Source organism: Alternaria viburni, assembly GCF_023758015.1.
Source record: "Alternaria viburni strain BMP 2772 chromosome Unknown scaffold_8, whole genome shotgun sequence".
NCBI lineage: Eukaryota > Fungi > Ascomycota > Dothideomycetes > Pleosporales > Pleosporaceae > Alternaria > Alternaria viburni.
The window spans coordinates 1,199,468-1,217,403 of record NW_026055777.1 but is presented as its reverse complement, the minus strand read 5'-3'; the positions used below and the strand labels follow the sequence as shown (position 1 = coordinate 1,217,403).

General features: G+C 52.9%; 6 protein-coding genes across 6 annotated transcripts; 4 read left to right on the top strand and 2 right to left on the bottom strand.

Moving 5' to 3' along the window:
• Positions 1–878: 878 nt before the first annotated feature.
• Positions 879–3,882, top strand: J4E79_004875 (uncharacterized protein; the record flags this gene model as incomplete). The annotated part of the gene is made up of 7 exons (XM_049353757.1): positions 879–896; positions 964–997; positions 1,192–1,311; positions 1,366–1,496; positions 1,546–1,591; positions 1,643–2,810; positions 2,859–3,882. 7 exons carry the CDS (start codon positions 879–881, stop codon positions 3,880–3,882), a joined length of 2,541 nt encoding a protein of 846 aa, XP_049212205.1.
• A 316-nt stretch (positions 3,883–4,198) lies between these two features.
• Positions 4,199–5,791, bottom strand: J4E79_004874 (uncharacterized protein; the record flags this gene model as incomplete). Its single annotated transcript, XM_049353756.1, has 4 exons — positions 4,199–4,805; positions 4,864–5,236; positions 5,351–5,636; positions 5,726–5,791. 4 exons carry the CDS (start codon positions 5,789–5,791, stop codon positions 4,199–4,201), a joined length of 1,332 nt encoding a protein of 443 aa, XP_049212204.1.
• Positions 5,792–6,043: 252 nt separating this feature from the next.
• Positions 6,044–6,827, top strand: J4E79_004873 (uncharacterized protein; the record flags this gene model as incomplete). The annotated part of the gene is made up of 2 exons (XM_049353755.1): positions 6,044–6,349; positions 6,408–6,827. The coding sequence occupies 2 exons, from the start codon at positions 6,044–6,046 to the stop codon at positions 6,825–6,827; spliced, it is 726 nt and encodes a 241-aa protein (XP_049212203.1).
• A 482-nt stretch (positions 6,828–7,309) lies between these two features.
• On the top strand, positions 7,310–8,011 carry J4E79_004872 (uncharacterized protein; the record flags this gene model as incomplete). Its single annotated transcript, XM_049353754.1, has 1 exon — positions 7,310–8,011. One exon carries the CDS (start codon positions 7,310–7,312, stop codon positions 8,009–8,011), a length of 702 nt encoding a protein of 233 aa, XP_049212202.1.
• A 110-nt stretch (positions 8,012–8,121) lies between these two features.
• On the bottom strand, positions 8,122–9,200 carry J4E79_004871 (uncharacterized protein; the record flags this gene model as incomplete). The annotated part of the gene is made up of 2 exons (XM_049353753.1): positions 8,122–8,643; positions 8,709–9,200. The coding sequence occupies 2 exons, from the start codon at positions 9,198–9,200 to the stop codon at positions 8,122–8,124; spliced, it is 1,014 nt and encodes a 337-aa protein (XP_049212201.1).
• Positions 9,201–10,351: 1,151 nt separating this feature from the next.
• On the top strand, positions 10,352–12,409 carry J4E79_004870 (uncharacterized protein; the record flags this gene model as incomplete). Its single annotated transcript, XM_049353752.1, has 1 exon — positions 10,352–12,409. One exon carries the CDS (start codon positions 10,352–10,354, stop codon positions 12,407–12,409), a length of 2,058 nt encoding a protein of 685 aa, XP_049212200.1.
• Between the last annotated feature and the right edge of the window lie 5,527 nt (positions 12,410–17,936).

The following is a 17,936-nucleotide window of genomic DNA, read 5'->3' as shown; positions in this document are numbered from 1 at the left end:
CAACAAGTTGTCGCACCGACCTCATCCAAGCTGGTGTTCAGGATCCAGCCGCGAAGCAAATCTCTCATCACTACCGTTCGGACACGTTCGCTTAACCCAACATAAACTTACACTCTATACTTTAACATATATTCTCCTTTCACTGTATTTCACTTCTAAGATACCAGTCTACGCTTGGTCAAGCTAGACCGTTTTTTCCTCTCGTCATTTTGTTGATATATGAAATGGCCATTTCATGCCATGGGTGGAGGGTTTGGGGTTGCTGTCGATATATTCGTTATGCGTTGTACATGCATGAGCGGCAGCGCGCAGAGGCTACTTGTGGGGAGGCTGTCGTTCCGAGTACATAGTTGTAGGGTCGGAATTGAAGAAGAATTCACTTACTTGTTGAGCATAATAAATGCACTTGCGTGATTTGAGGTACGCAGGCGCAAAGCCACAGGGTCCCACATGAGCAGCCACAATGTCCAAAGACTGCTCGCATCGTGCATAGATGAGATGATGTGTTCAACGTAATTCCCTTGTGGAGGACACGGCGTAGGATCTACAGCCCCGTGCAGCTAGCGGAGGCGGTAATGTTGCGCATTTCGTCTGCTATCGACGGTTTTTCGAACCTGCCGCAGTGGGAAATAGCTGCGTGAACCCTGTCGCTGTCTTGGCGCAGCTCCGCCGAACATCGAACACATTGCGGAGGACACCAAGCAGTAACACCCCAGCGAATCCCGTGACTGGCTTTCTCCCTCTCTGGACTTCCATACCATCGATACCCGTTCACGTTTCCTTGCCTCTCTCCGCGACTGCCTGCGCACCTGTGGACTGGCTACTAAAGCCACGTTCCCATAATCCACCCCTCCGCAATACACAGTTGAGCTATAACAATGCGTCTCGACGTCAAGGTACGCGACAATGCGCCGCTGCATACGTGAGTAGCAAAGAGCAATTCTAACCCGGCTATGAATATAGAGGCAGCTTTTCGCGCGGTCGGAGCGTGTCAAAGGTGAGTAGCCTCAATGGACACTTATCAAGACGTACACTAACATGTTACAGGCATTGGTAAGAACAGCAGCTCTGCTAGACATGCTCGCCGCTAAACATCCCCAAAGACTTTCACCCGACCGAGCCATGGATCCTTACGACGTTATACAGCGGTATGCACCGCTGGTCCTCCCGCCACAGGCAAAGTGCTGACAGAGGCAGGACACGTCCACATCTGGTCGTATATATCACAATCGATTGTCAAAACCTTCGAGCTTACCGACGTACCCGTACGCGCTGGTCGCTTCATTGCGAGGAAGAACTGGATAGTCGCTGGTAAAGCCCAAGCAAACCGAAACTATTGGAAAAGAAGTTGACATGCACATTCAGGTTCCGATGACTTCCAGTTGCGCGTCTACAACTACAACACCTCCGAGAAGGTCACATCTTTCGAGGCACACCCCGATTACATCCGCGCAATCGCTGTCCACCCAACACAACCTTTCGTCCTTACCGCCAGTGTGGGTAACAAATCTGAACAACGCAGAAGCGAAGCTGATGTGGCTTTAGGATGACATGACTATAAAGCTTTGGGACTGGGACAAGTCGTGGAAGTGTATGTGGAGTGGTCATACCAAAAGACATGGCATATGCTGACAGATAGCAGGCGTACAAGAGTTCGCTGGCCACCAACACTACGTTATGGGCATCGCGATAAATCCCAAAGACCCCAACACATTCGCCTCCGCGTGTCTCGACCGTACCGTCAAGATATGGTCCCTCGGCAGCTCTACTCCCAACTTTACGCTCGAGGCGCACGAGACCAAGGGTGTCAACTTCATCGACTACTACCCCCAGTCGGACAAGCCATATCTCCTTACAACCTCCGATGATCGGACAGTCAAGGTTTGGGACTACACAACAAAAGCGCTGATTGCGACACTCGAAGGCCATACTTCCAACGTCAGTTTCGCCGTATACCACCCCGAGCTCCCCGTCATCATCTCTGGATCGGAAGACGGCACAATCAAAATCTGGCACTCGTCGACCTACCGGTTGGAACAATCCTTGAACTATGGGTTGGAGCGCGCATGGTGTGTATCGTACCAAAAGGGAAGAAATGGCGTGGCACTGGGATTCGACGACGGAGCTGTTGTCATCACCATGGGACGTGAAGAGCCAGCTGTCAGCATGGACGGTAGCGGAAAGTTACTCTGGGCGAAGAACAACGACATTCTCACTTCGGTGATCAAAGGCAGCGACCAGCTCAAGGATGCAGAGAGACTCTCGCTCCCTAGTAAGGATCTTGGTTCAACCGAGCTGTACCCACAGTCATTGCTGCACTCGCCCAACGGACGTTTCGTAGCAGTTTGTGGTGATGGTGAATACATCATCTACACTGCGCTTGCTCTTCGTAACCAAGCTTTCGGCAGCGCTCTCGACTTCTGCTGGGCCTCGAAAGAACACGACAAGGACTACGCCATCCGGGAATCCTCTACCAGCGTCAAGATCTTCCGCAACTTCAAGGAGCGGAGTGTACTGAATGTTGGCTTCTCGGCTGACGGCTTGAGTGGTGGCGTGCTTCTGGGAGTGAAGGGTCAAGGCGGTATCGGCCTATTCGACTGGGACTCTGGCGCCTTGGTTCGACGGATAGAGGTCGAGCCCAAGAGCGTCTACTGGTCTGAGAGCGGGGAACTCGTGACGCTTGCCACGGAAGACACATTCTATGTCCTTCGCTACTCTAGGGAGAACTACCTGGAAGCCGTGCAAAACGGTGAAGTGGACGAGGACGGTGCCGAGTCTGCATTCGAAGTTGTGTGCGACATCAACGAGAGGTACGTTGTAAGAAGCCATTACCGAATCCACAAGCTAATGACAAACAGCGTTCGTACCGGTACCTGGGTTGGAGATTGCTTCATCTACACAAACAGCACAAATCGCCTGAACTACCTTGTCGGCGATCAAACGTACACCATTTCCCACTTCGACTCGCCTCACTACGTCCTTGGATATCTACCTCGTGATTCCAGAATCTATGTCGCTGATAAGGATGTCAATGTGGTCTCCTTCGCGCTGTCTCTGGCTGTCGTTGAGTACCAGACACTTATCCTCCGAGGTGATTTTGAAGCCGCCGAGGAGACCCTTCCCTCTGTGCCCAAGGATCAGAATAACAAGATTGCTCGATTCTTGGAAGGTCAGGGCCAGAAGGAAATGGCGCTCAAGGTTGCCACCGATCCCGAACACCGATTCGATCTCGCTTTGTCCCTTGGAGATCTGGAACAGGCTGTTACAATTGCTCGTGAGCAGGACACAGAGCATAAGTGGAAGACTGTCGGTGATGCTGCTCTTACAAACTGGGATGTCAAGCTCGCGCAAGAATGCTTCGTCAAGGCCAAGGACCTTGGTTCGCTTCTCCTCCTCTACAGCGCAACTTCGGATGCCGCTGGCCTCCGGGAACTCGCTTCTCTGGCCGAGAACGCTACCGCAAACAATGTAGCCTTCTCTGCGCTCTGGCAAATCGGCGATGTCCAGGCGTGCATCGACCTGCTCGTCAAGACCAACCGCCTCGCCGAGGCTGTTCTCTTCTCACAAACGTACAAGCCAAGCGCTACCGCTGGACTTGTCAAGCAATGGAAGGAGTCCCTGGAGAAGGAGAACAAGACCAAGGTTGCTAGACTCCTTGGCACGCCGCCTCAGGACGGTGAGGGAGATGCAGAGATGTTCCCCGAATGGGATGAGTACCTGCGGTTGGAGAAAGAAGGCGGAACGGTGGAAGACCTTTTGATCCAAGAAGACGAAGTAGAGGCGGATGATGCCGATGAGGAGATTGCAGCCGATGCTGAAGAAGATGACGAGGAAGAAGACGAAGACGAGGAAGAGAGCGAGGAAAGTGAGGAGGAGAAGTAGGCGTCTGCATCAAGCGTTGTTTTGCTTGGCGGATCCGTTGTAGCTGCAGTTTGACTTTGGATGTGTGGCTGCTCCACGTAGCGTAGGTACGGTAACGGAAAACGATACAATGATACAGATGTTTCAAATATGTGTTATCCAAAGTTGTGATTTGATATATTGTAGCATGATGTGACGTTATATCACGTCCCTTCGTTAAATCTATGCCTAGCCCACAGAAACGCCACCCATATGTACGTTTGTCTTGTCTTCGTGATATTCCAACATATACAAACATTTTACAAGGCCATACTGATATTCAATGGCAGCGTTGTCATTACTGTACGACAGCCTCGTTGGTCGCGCCCTGGTATGCCGAGTCGCGGAATCTCTCCTCACCACTAGCTGTGCTGTCGCTGCTGCTCGCTTCCTCGGACTCTTCGGAAGTGGTGTGAACTCGACTTCTTACGCGCGCATTCATCTCCTCACGTGTATCGTCCACCGTCTCCATCTCGCGCAGCCCCTTTCCCCGACCGAAGAAGTCTTCTGTCCTCAGTCCACGGACGTCGCCCTGTGCCATCCCTTTACTGCTCCTCAGCGTGCCGTCTGCCTTCTTTCTCCTGATGTACTCCCGCACTGGCCCCATGGCCGCATCTCTACACGCCTCCTTGATGTCCGAACCGCTCATGCCAGCCGAGACGCGGACTAGGTAGTTTAGATCAAAGTTCTGGTGGTCGATTTTGGTGCCGCGTAGGATCAGAGAGAAGATGTTGTGACGCTGTGTGGCTGAAGGGAGTGCGACGGGGAACTTCTTGGGCATGCGGCGGAGAATGGCTTCGTCAATATCTTGGATGCGGTTCGTGGCGCCGAGGATGCATATTCGCTGGGGGGTCGATGTGCCCGAGGAGGTGCTGGATGCGAGGCCGTCCCAGTGGGTCATGAATCTAGGTATTGTCAGTCCTACTTTCGTCGCAAGTGGAGTGGGACGGTATTGAGACGTACTCAGCTTTCACCATTCCGCTGGCCTCGTGTTCTCCGCTTCTTCTTTGTCCCAAGACTGCGTCAATCTCGTCGATGAAGACGATACTTGGCTGTAGCTTCCTCGCCAGACTGAAGACGGCGTTGACGAGCTTGTTGCTGTCGCCGTACCATTTCTCCGTTAACGTCGAGATGTGTAGGTTGATGAAGCAGGCGCCGGATTCGTGCGCGAGGGCTTTTGCGAGCATAGTCTTTCCGCAGCCGGGAGGGCCATAGAGGAGGACACCGCTGGGTGCGCTGAGGAGCGAGGAAGAGTGCGAGTAGAGGTGGGGCATGGTCAGAGGGTAGATGACGGATTCTTTGAGCTCCTCAATGATAGAGTCGAGGCCGCCAATATCTGGAATGTGTCAGCGTTGCATTGCGACCCAGGCCTCCAGTAGGCCAATTCGCGCGCACTCATGCGCATGTTTCTACAGCCCATGGCTCAAGCCCGAACGAATTTGTGACGTACCCTCGAAGCTCACGGGAATCTCCTCGGGCGCAACCACCTCCATGGCAATCGTCTGCTCGTAGGTATTCAGATTGAGATCCTGTATCCTGGGCCGTCTGTGCCTCGACTCTGTGTCTTCCTCATCTTCACTGTCGTATTCGCCGTAGCTTTTCCGCCGCTTGCTTGTAAGGATGGCGTCGAGTTTACGTGTGGCAGCTGAGGCTTTGGCGCGGGCCTCTTCTTTTTGTTGAGCTTCCGGGTCGAGGCGTGTGAGGAGGTTGCGAATTACGAAGTAGGCTATTAGTGGCTACGGGGATATGAGCATGTAGTCGGCAAGGCAGTGAGGGGCACAGTGGGTGTGGGGAGACTGTGGCGCGTTGGTGGATATAGACGTACTGCTGCAGCTGCCATGAGGATATCTGGGAGATAGCCCGTAAGGCTGCTCTTCTTATTTGCGCTCATGCTCGCTTGGCTGCACTTTCACCAGTGCGCTCGTCTCTGGAGATAGCGTGGGTTTGTGCTCAAAGAGCGAATGTTGGGTCGGGAGGTTGATAGAGCGTGCGGTGTCCGTACCAAAAGTAGGGACCGATGCAGGAACCGGGCCGCGGCTGCGGCGACCTCAAGCCCGGCGTCACACGAGCTCCGCTCCGCATCCTTGGATCGCATCACATCGCATGCCTTCAACGTCACTCTTCACTCGCACGCATAGTCACAATGGCCGCCGTATACAAGCCTACCGAAGCCATCGCGCTCATTCGACCAACATTCGTCTTACCGCGCATCCGGGCCTCAAATCGCAGAGCGCATATCGGGCGCATCGCCTTCTCCACCACCCACCATGCACAAGCCACGCATACGTCGACGACCAGTCCGACGCCAAAACCGCAAAGAAAGTCGATTTCTTTGACCGGCGACACCGGCCAAGTCCGATGGTCTGATCTGTCACCGGGCGAGAAGGCAGTGCGGACCACCCAGCAGAGCTTCAACTTTGTAGTGGTCCTGGTGGGCATAGTAGCAACTGTACAGCTTCCCCTCACCGAGTCCACTTTTGGAAGCGCAAGGCTAACCACTCTACCAGGGCGGCGTGGGCTACTTCCTCTTCTCCGATGTCTTCAGTCCCTCCTCCAAGACTGCCTACTTCAACCGCGCAACAACACTTATACGTCAGGACCCCCGATGTCAAAAACTACTGGGTCCAGGCGCCGAAATTGCAGCTTTTGGTGAAGGCTCTTGGTCGCGATGGGCGCGCAATCGCTACCTCAGCAGTACCGAAGAGACTGACAAGTGGGGCACTGAGCATCTGCGCTTCAGATTCTTTGTCGAGGGGCCGTTGGGACAGGGCGTGGTACATGTACATTTGACCAAGAGACCAAGTCAAAATGACTACGACTACGAGACGCTTGCTGTGGATGTAAAGGGTCATCAGAGGATTGATCTGATTTCCGAGCACAAGAAGGACAAGGTTGCGCCCAAGATTTTTGGCGCGCGGTGGTGGTGAAGACAAATCTCACAGCTCTTCGCAATGGGCTCTGGTGGTCGAGTAGCCATACATCCCTCCAATCAAACCTTTAAATTCTCGCTGCTGAACAGGCAGTTCGTGTCAGCCAATATGCAATTTGTTTTTCCATCCTCAAACGGGCCTTCCCGATGCGCACAGATATGAGAACAGAGCAGGGGCAAGGTAGAAACCTGTGTGCTAGCGCACCACGGACTACACACGACTCTCTTCCCCTGCCCGGGCAAACTTTGTCAGCAAGATTGGGCCAAACCACTGCATTTTGTTTGTGCTTGCTCTAATTGTTTTGCTTCTAGATCCATCAAAATACGTCACACGAGGCTGACAAAAACCATGTGACCCCTCCAGCATCAGCCATCAAATCCAACTTGACCACGTTCACATATGCACGCTACGACCTTGTGCATCGCCCCCCTAAACCCTGACCCAGAAGCATCGTTTCTTGAGCCCAAACATCAACCACAATGCCCGTGTCCATATCCCCAGCCCAGCCCAAAGATGCAGTCGACATCGCCGCCCTACATGTCCAAGCGTTCAGCTCCAACGCCCTCATGCGAGCCATCTACCCCACCCCTGCTATATGGGCAGCACTTCAGGGCTGCGTCGAAGAAAAAGTCTTAGCTGACATGAAGGAGCCCAAAATTACAGTCCTAGTCGCCAAACACACGGACGAGGCTGAAGTGAGGGAAGAGCAAGGTAAGACTGTAGGCTATGCCGTGTGGTGCCATCCGATCAAGGCCGAAGAGCAGGACTGGAAACTACCAACTTGGAAGTTGCCGGAGGGCACTGATTGGAATGTGTTGAAGCCTTGGTTAGCGGCCGCTGGAAAGACTGTGGAGGAAGTCATTGGGCATACGCCGCATTATGGTAGGTGGTGGTGTTACGTGCTTCTGCATGACCCGAGATGCGGACTAACTGGAGGTCTAGATCTTATGTGGCTCGCTGTATCACCTGATTATTCTCGAATGGGTATTGGTACCTTGCTACTGCGTTGGGGCATGGACTTGTGCGAGAAGGAAGGGGTGCCTGTGTATTTGGACAGTACCGTTGAAGCTGCGCAGACGTTTTATCAGAAAGCGGGCTTCATAGAGAGGGGTAGAATCAGGTTGGTAGTTAATGAGGAGATGTACGAGGAGGTCGCTTTTGTGTACGAGCCCAAGCGATAGACGATACCAGAAATGATAATCGCAGAATTGCTATGAAGATGAATAGTCCTGACCGCTTTTTTCCAGCCTACGTCCAAGTCTCGTGTGCTCAGGCCGCATTTCCAGACCGTTCAAAATGAGTGACCCAGTTCCCTTCTCGCAAGCATACTCACGATCTCTTTGGTTAGCATCGTCGTCATGGCCAGGTCAGGATCATGATCTGGATTGACCTCTGCGATGGACAGTCCAACGACATCGGTGCTAGCCATGAGTACTGTCAGGGCTTGCATCATCGTCTGAAATGCCACACCTGTAAAGTTTGGGACATTTGCCAGCGGGAATTCGCCTGGATCAATGGAGTCAATATCAAGATGGACCCAGATAGCCTCAACCTTGTTCTGCTCAAGGTGCTCCAATGCTTCGTTTGCACGTCCTTCCGGATGGTTTGCCACCGCTTCTGACGAGATGACTTTGAAGTGCTCGTCGTTCAGATATGCTAGGTGCTTCGGCTTGTTCCCCGGGTGGGGAAGGTTTGTGCCAAAGAAAACTGTGTTGGTACTATCGCAGAGCTTCTCACGAGCGAGTACAGGGTCTCGTGTGCCTTCCGACTCATCACTAATTGCCCCGGGCCGCGCCATGAGCTGCGTCATCGTCTGCAGATGAAGTGTACGAAGTCAGTGTTTGGCTCACGTTCCTCTTGCGTCTGAAGTTTGCTCACCATGCTTGCAAAGTAGCCCTTCCAATCGTCGTCCAAAGGTGAGTGCAGATCAGTGTCTGCGTCGATATAGATGAGACCAATAGTAGAGTCTTGGTACTCTTGCTTGACAGAGGAAAGAATGGCTGGCAGCATGCAGCACTCGCCCCCAAGAACTAGCTGGAATGCTCTGGGCTCCGCCTGGAAGTTCACGGTCACCTTCTTTCGCACTCTGCGAAGGAGCTCCAGATTACCCGTCCTGTTGCGGATATTGCCTGGTACGAAGGGGCTGGGCTTGTAGGTCACCTCTGCGTCGAGCACGTCCGGTCCCGGGGCCGGGCCATCGCTGTCGGGGAATTGACTTGGGTCGATGTCAATAACGTTTACGCCCGCTTCGACCAGTCTGCGGTAGATGTCGACCGTTTTGAAAGCCGCAGCCGCCCTGGACTTCCCTGGTATGATGGAGCCGCAGTCGGCAGCCACGTACGTTACGCATGTCTTTCGCGACTGGTCCATTGTCGTGCTTTGTTATGCAACTGAGATCGAAAAAGCGTGATTGGAGTATTTACACAAATGTAATGACTGGTCTTCACTGTAGGCGGGGAAGGATGAATCTACACTGACATGTTGCTTATAGGGCGTGCATGCTGGAGTCTGACTACTCTGGCAGCGACATGACCGCAACCAGCTCACCTATTCTCACATTCCACTGTGAGTTGATTCGTTCCCTTAGTCAACATGTCACCTAGGCCTTGGCGTAAGCTGGCGTGAGTCTGCTTCCAATGATGCCTGGCGACGCCGGTGCCACCTTGCAAAGGCGCGGTGACTGTATGCTACAAGCAAGCTTCTTGCGTCGGCTCAGCGGGAGAGCGAGTGACGATGTTAATGTATCCCTGGAAGGTACAAAGGAAGTGTCATGGATGGTCGCGGCTCATGAACCCGACACGCGTCATGGTGGGAACTTGATGAGCGACAGCGGGTACTTGCTTGTGAAGATTGCAAACGAGGTGTATGCCAGCACATGAAGGTATATACCGGATGGTGCTGCTAGCTCAAACATGGGCTGAAGCCAATGTCGCATTCGCACAACCTCGCATTCGTCAAACGACGATAAATTTTCAGCCACCATGACTCGACGCAGCACCAAAGAACAGAGGAATTGAGTGCACGCTTATGCGCACGCCCCATGGGGATTGACATGTTGAGTCGGGGATGCGCGCCATGCTTTAGCAGCTGATGCAAAGATCCATATTTCAAAGATGGCACGGATAGAGCGGGCGTGGTCTAGTCACGCAACGGGCCAATGGCAGCGAATCCTTGACACATTCGCAGCTCTCGCACGTTGGCGTTGCATCATGGCTCACACAGTCACGACGCGTTTGGGCTCCAGTTTGCAACTTTGCTTCCCATTTCGGCGACCCCTTTGATCGCTTCTACCCGCCGGCCCTGTGTTTCGGATCCACAGCCAGGTCGCGACCGAACGCAAATGTATTTTGGGTTGCGGTCCGAGGACCATTACGCACAGCAAAGTGCCGGACCTTCGTAGCCGGAGTACTCAAAGTCTCATGGCGCCTCCAACGTGGCGGTCGTCTTCATCTCTTCTTCTTCTTTTTCCATAAGCACAGCAACCGCACAGCGCCCCCCTCTCCTACGCAGCACCCGCCGCAATGGAGCCCTCGACCACCAACTCGTCGGAGCACACGCACGTCGACTCGCACGAGATGCAGCAGATGCCGCCCACGTACCCCTCGCCCTCGATGCAGCCCGAGCAAGCAACCGGCAAGACGCGGGTCAGGTTCAACAGCTCGGCCAACGTCGAAGTCCCTGCGCCCCTAGAACACGTCCAGAGCTACACCCGCATCAGCGAATCCGGGTCGAATGAAATCACCACCAACGAGCACGCCACCGACGCCGAAGAGCTCTGGAATGCATACCACACCGGCCAGCAAAGCCACAACGCGCCGCCGGTGAGCGAAGTGGATCCCGAGGGCGCCTACACTGTCACCGGCAACACCAACGGCGGCATCTTCTACCAGCTCCTGCAAGCCTACAAGCAACCGGTGCGCGGTTATACCGATACATCCTCCGAAGCCAGCGAGACATCACCCACACAGAGGTCGCGACCTGGCTCTTCTTCAGGACCCAGCACCCCATCCAAGAAGAAATGGTACAACGCAAACAAGCCAATGCAGTCAACAGAGACGCTGGCGACTCTCGTTGGCGCTTCAGCCAAGCTGGCAAACCCCAAGGATGACAAGAAAGATGCCGCTATGCGCCCGCGCCATCACAAGCGCAGCAGCAGTGGAGGAATCATTGCCAAGGTGTTGAAGCCAAAGGAAGACCAGGATGCCAAGATCAAGATACACGTTGCAAACATCCTCAAGCGACAGCAGTACATCATCCGCATGTGCCGCGCTCTCATGCTCTTTGGCGCACCCACACATCGCCTCGAAGAGTACCTTGCGACAACGGCCAAGGTCCTTGAGATCAACTCCCAATTCCTCTACATCCCCGGGTGTATGATCATCTCCTTCGATGACAGCATGACCCACACCGCTGAAGTCAAGATCGTTCGCACCGATCAAGGCGTCAACCTCGGCAAGCTGAAGGACACTCACGACATCTACAAGGAGGTTTTGCACGACGTCATCAGCTTGGACGAGGCTCTTGCCCGCTTGGACGAGGTCATCAACGCAAAGGATCGCCATCCACGTTGGCTGACTGTCCTCATGTACGGTCTTGCTAGTGCGGCAGTCTCTTGCTTCTTCAAGGCCCGCCCCATCGACATGCCCGTCATCTTCGTACTCGGCATTGTCCTCGGGCTGCTCCAGCTTGTCATCGCTCCGCTGTCCAAGACATACAGCACTGTCTTCGAAATCACTGCGACTATCCTCATGAGCTTCCTTGCGCGGGCGTTTGGTAGCATCAACAACGGGAACCTCTTCTGTTTCTCGGCCATTGCACAGAGCGCCATCGCTCTAATCCTTCCCGGATGGTTGGTGCTCAGCTCGGCCCTGGAGCTCCAGTCTCGTGCTATCGTACCGGGATCTATCCGCCTTGTCTTCGCCATCATCTACTCGCTCTTTCTCGGATACGGCATCACTGTCGGCACAGCTATATACGGTGCGATAGACTCCAACGCCACCAATTCGACCCAGTGCCAGGATCCAATGAACCCATACTGGAACTTCCTCATGGTCCCACTCTACGTCTTCTTCACGACCTTCACGGTACAGGCCAAGTACAAGCAGATGCCGGCTATGATAACCATCGCGTTTGCTGGCTACATTGTCAACTTCTACGCTGGCCTGAAGTTTTCCTCATCTGCCCCCATCGCCTATACATTTGGCGCCTTCACTATTGGCGTGTTGGCAAACTTGTACAGCCGATTACGTCATGGAGTTGCAGCTGCCGTCCTCCTACCTGCAGTATACGTCCAAGTTCCGGGCTCTCTTGCGTCGAGTGGCAGTATCAACTCTGCCCTACGAACAGCATCAGCTCTGATCAAGGGCGCAGAGACATCGACCGACGTCAGCAATCCTTCATCTCGCTACGAAAACATTACTGACGTAGCGCAGACCACCACCGACAGCCTCAATGCCATCGTCTTCAATGTCGCTGCGTCCATGATCCAGATTGCTATCGGCATCACTGTCGGGTTGTTCATGGCTGCCCTTCTGGTCTACCCCATGGGCAAACGACGCAGCGGTCTTTGGACACTCTAAAGTATACATTCTAATATTTTCTGTCATGCATAGCGATATGGCGTTATAGCGACCCAAAATGGGAGGAGTTTGGGACATCTACCTGCTAATGATCTATAGTACTCGAACACCAAGATGTTCAACTTCAATGACCCACATGGAGATGAGTGGTGTCGAGGTGAAATGTGAAGGTAAGCCCCATTGCAACACGAGCGACTCTATCCGAAGCAGTTGTCGACTCGCCTTGCGACAACCAGTTCCAAGCAGCAAGCCGTTGCGACCACTCCACATTGGTTTCCATGCGACATCCGGACCACGCAGCCCTCGCCGGATTTGGACTTCCACAGCGACCAACCTACGCAGCATTGGCCCTAGCAAAACATCCCAAAGAACACCATCATCCGCCTGGTTCCACTGCAACCCATCGCCGGATTTAGACCTTGCGCCCAAGCCTCCCATCGGTCAACTTCTGCTCCATGCACCTACTCCCTTTCACGGCACACGATATCTCACCTATACCTCCGCGCCCACTCGTCCTGTTGTGATGCTTCGCTTATGATTGCGAGCCTCGCACAGGTTGATGGCACCATGCACTGCGTAAACGCCCTGATGTTGATACCCCATCCATAGCCATCTTTTGCTAACCGAAGCTATTTCGTGCAACGTGTCGTGACGTGTCCTATCCCTTCTTATGTGTTTTAGGAGGAACAGTACATACAACGGAAGAGCTGTTCCAAGAGCAAAGCGTTTAGATATAGCATCTAGATATGAAAATATACCCTTGTTTTCCAAGACCTTGCTTTCCACACCTGAACTATACTTGAATCTTCTGAAACAGCAACATGCTCGTCGTTGCATGCTAAGATGAATGTCAAGCGTGGGCACGAAGTCACAAGCTGTCTGTCAGACTCTTGCTAGTTGTTGAGGAGTACAAAGATGAATGAAGAGTGGGAAGGTGTATATCACATAAGCCAGTGTATCTAGCGCTGCCTCATAGCAGTGACGTAGCGTGAAGCTCTGCACTCAGTGACATCACCTCCGATCCAGGAACAGAGGAGGTATTAGGTAGGTGTACAAGCTTTGTAGTCATCGAGCGATCACGGCGACTTCGTTAATCGGAATCACTGCTAGCGAAGCATCACCAAGCTTCTCGTACCAACACTTCGTATCTGCAGCCCTCCATCGAATCGCAATGAAGCCCCGGTGCACAGACTTCTCCCAAGACTTGCGCAACGTCGAAGCTGAGGTACAGTCACCTTCTAGAAGGCCCGTAGAAGACGCACTGACTCATGTGAGACCATGTCCGTTGAGCTCTGGAAAGGGAACGGTCTTGGATCGGGTCCGAAGCGTGCAGGCTGTGATGTGATTGGTGCTGGACGGCTTACGCGATACGGGTATGCAGTCAGCATTGTGGCAGTGGTGTCATCGGTGGTAGTTCGGACCCGCTTTGACTCAAGACTGTAGGTATCAAGATGGATAGTAAGAGGAGTCGTTAGTATGCGTAATGTCGCATGAAGCTAACCATTTAATTTGTGCTTGTGTTGAGTAAAGAGCATCTCTGATAACCGGCCCTTGTCAAACGACGAGATAAAACGTATGCATGTTTCCAGACTGTTGCAGGTATCAACGTACATGATGCTACTGGTACATTATCAAAAGCTCTTTCTAGATGATAGATGGGCAGACGTGCTGCAGGCGGCGATCATCTATCTTCCCCGTCACTTGTTGAGCATTGCATGATAATGGCTATAAATCGTACGATAGATCTGAACGGTGGGGTCTGGTAAGGCGGCGGATCTAAAGCAGCGATAGTTGTCGTAGGGCTGTTAGTGTCCGCCAGGATCTACAAGTGCTGGACCCTGACGTGCGTTCTGCGCTACTACGCTTTGGGACCGTGATAGATGGCTCGAAAGTGAGAAGGTGAGTTGAACTGGGTTAGCTGATCCAAATCCATAGCATTGGAACGGGGATGTGGTACAGAGGCCGTCTAATTGTATGTCACACGTCCTATGGTATTTGGAATGAGCGAAACATGGCAAACCAACGTTGCTACTGGACAGCCTCATCTATCCTGTGTAGATAATGCAGAGTATTTGCATTAACATTCGACACTTCCGTCTAGCGTTGTGTATGTTTCTTGGTGCGCTGTGCCCCGATGCGGATGCAGTGAAGCGGGTTGTAACTCGCCTATGTCCGCCAACTCTCAGGTTGATCTCCTCTCCCGCTACTGACCGTTTAGCCGGTGAGATAGCCTCGAAGTTTCATGGGTTCAGGGTGTAAGCTGGGGATTCATGTTGCGGAGAACGAGGTGTGTCAGCAGCGGGGCAGAGAGGTTGTGTTGCCGGTTAGGGATGGCACACTAATGACTTGCAGCGCCGAGACCAAATCGGCGCAGGCTTTAACGAGTATGCTTGACGGCAGCGAATGTGGCGGGAGAAGGACCATCAGATAAGATACACGATTCGCTTGAGAATGTATCGGCTGGCAATCCTACTACAAGGTTAGACCAAATAGCCCCATGCGGACCCGGTGGATGCGTAAGACGGCGGGCGGTGGTTCTTCAGCCTACAGGCTCGTTTCGCGAAAGCAGCTCCAGACCGGCAGCCCGAGCCGGTGCGTCCCTCTTGCGAACGTCACTAGTGCGCCGCCACGCTGGAAGTGCAGAATTACTGGTTTCGGTAGGTAGTCCAGCGTAGTCACAGCAGAACGCCGTAGGGCTGTCTCTTTCCACGTGGGTCGTGCAATGTAAGAATCACACCATACCGGCCAGGTGAGACTCTCCACAGCCTGGCGCAAGGCATCGATAACGTTTCGAGCAGCAGACATAGGTATTCTGCATCCTGTAGCCTGCTCGGATGCATACGGTGAGTATATACCACCTTACGTCGCCGAGCATTTCCCTGATGTAAGATGGTGGTCGCTTGGGAATGTTCATGGACAAGGCTACTGATAAGTCATGGCAAGCGCGCTTACGTAGGTAGACTTTCAGCTCAGTTAGCGTTCCACGTGCTGCCACCATAGGGTTCTTTTTCGGCCACCCCCAGGCAGCAGTACCCGACGCTCACCGATCGCCTCCCGACCCTGCGAATACCTGCTTTCCTTCAAATGCACGACAAGACATGTGAAGGAGCGCATTCTACGCTCTGCTCTTTTGTATCAAGCTAGCGAAGCATACGATAGCTGTCTTTTTTCCATAGTCGTCGCACCCGGAAGTCGTAACGCATCCGAATGCGCTAAGGCCTGACATGGTTGTTCTCGCCAGAAGGGCGCAATACACATGGTACCGGGTTATAGCGGTGGTAGCCATTATAGCCCCTGTGTCGGTATTCTCGCAGCGAGCGAGGAAGAGCGGTGACAGAATTGCATGCACTTTACATCGTTCCCAGTTAGCGCGAACGACACTTCACTACGACCGAACTTCGGCCCAAGGCTCGCAGTAGAAGCGAAGGCTCAACAGCCCAGCTGAACGTAGTTTTGGGTCAGTGCATCGCTCTGACGTCGTCACGTAGACAAGCTCATTAGACTCAGCGCAATACAGAGCGTCTACGTTGAGGTATGTGAGCCCCTCACTACGGATGTTGTTCGATTGATCGTTCAAGATATCTCATCACAGCCAAGGACTGCCGAGCTTCTGGAGATCCAGCCCTACCATGCATCTTGTGCGGGACGATAATCCTCAAGTGGGGTGGTTTTCTTTGAAGACAAGACCAGGCACCTCTCTGACTGTCACCAAATGCGACAGCGAACTACTTTGATACCGTGTCTTTGGTTGGCTGCAAATTGTTGCAGCTAGTTCAGCATGCGTACTAATCTTTTTATCAAAGACTTGAAAGAGTAAAGCGCACGCCTCCATGCAGACCCCTGTCTCGCGGCCATGGCTGGTGTAACTCTGGGAACCACTCGAAGACGAGAATAACAATAAGTGGTGTGCTTGCTGCACTGGTGGGCCGTGCTTCGGACGCGTGTGCCGGTAGCAGCTGTATGAGCATGCGATTCAAGCTATCTTCTGCACGTATTCCGCTGAAAGCCACATCTTCAGGGTCCACCATGGCCGTTGGGGTTGTTCGCGGGCATAATTGCATAGTCAGATATCCCTGCTCAAGCCACTGGCCGCCATCTCATGTGACTCGACGCGGTTCCGAGGGAGACATGCGCGACGCCCGCACAGTGTATAAGATCTCAGCTTGCCCACCGTTGTGTAAGCCATCTCCACCACATACGTATCTCAACTTGAACTGACACGACACTTGCACATTATCTCAGCAGCGGCTTCCAACACAAGTCTTAGTCACAAGAAGAACAATCGCTCATTCCTATACACCATTCTGCCTTGCGCAAAGACTTACCGACTTTCTCGCCATCACTTATCTGCAATCGCAAATCACACACAATGGATTCTCACTCATTCGATTACTGGATGGCACAGGGAAACTACATTGCCCCAACACATCAGCCAGCCGTATTCGAAATGCCTCCCGATCTCTCCAAAGTTCCGAGTCTAAGCGGATCGCCTGTGAGTCTTATGTTGAACTCCCCTAGTTTACAAAACTGACTTGCTCAAGGTCTCATCTACATACGACCAATTTCCTGCACCTATTCACCAAGCTTACTACCCTCACATCGTCGATGAACCTATGCAGTTTGGATCATACCCCATGCCAATGACACCATCCGATTTCGGATCCGATCACGACAGTCCATACTGCAGTCCTCGACCATTGCAGCACGCTGAATCTACTTTCGGGACTATGCCTACGCCCGCGCCAACCGAACGAACACACACTACCTCAGGGGTATGTATCCTATATCGCACAAACAAAACCTAAGGCTAACATTTGTACAGCGACGAAGGGCTCAAAATCGTGCCGCTCAACGTGCGTTTCGAGAGCGGAAAGAAAAGCACGCCCGAGATCTTGAAGTGCAGCTTGCGGTCTTGAACGAAAGATACACTAAGCTCGAAGTATCGCATACGGAGCTTAACGCGGCCTACGAAAAGCTTCGAAAGACCATCGAGCTTCTTACACAGGACGACGACGCGGAGGGTGAGGATGATGAGGGTACAGTCACGCGCAGGCGAGGGAGCAATTCGGATACCCTCCGCAAGCTCCTGGATATACTACATGGGGAATTCAAGGGTACGGTACCCGTGAAGACAGAGATATCCTAGCATTTCGTTGGCTAAAGATGCTCGGGCACTGCGTTTTCTTCTTTTCAACTTCGCTTCTTGTCTATACCCATTTTGTTTTTGCGTTCAAGCCAGCGTTCATTGGGCACTAGCCTACAGGTGTCTTCCAGCTACATTTACTTTTTCGTCTGCAAAACCCTGTTCACCAAGAATTTCTGAACTACTTTCCAACGCGTGGTGTGACGATCACCACTGGTTGATACCAGCCTTCACTACATGGTCAAGACCCACGAAGCTACGGCCAATCTATCGTAGATAGTACCTAATACGGAATTGTACCCACCATACTGTAAGATGGACTTCGCTTACGCGCTTTTAGCCCCTCAAGGACCTGCGTGATTCCCATTCTTGGCCATGGACGAG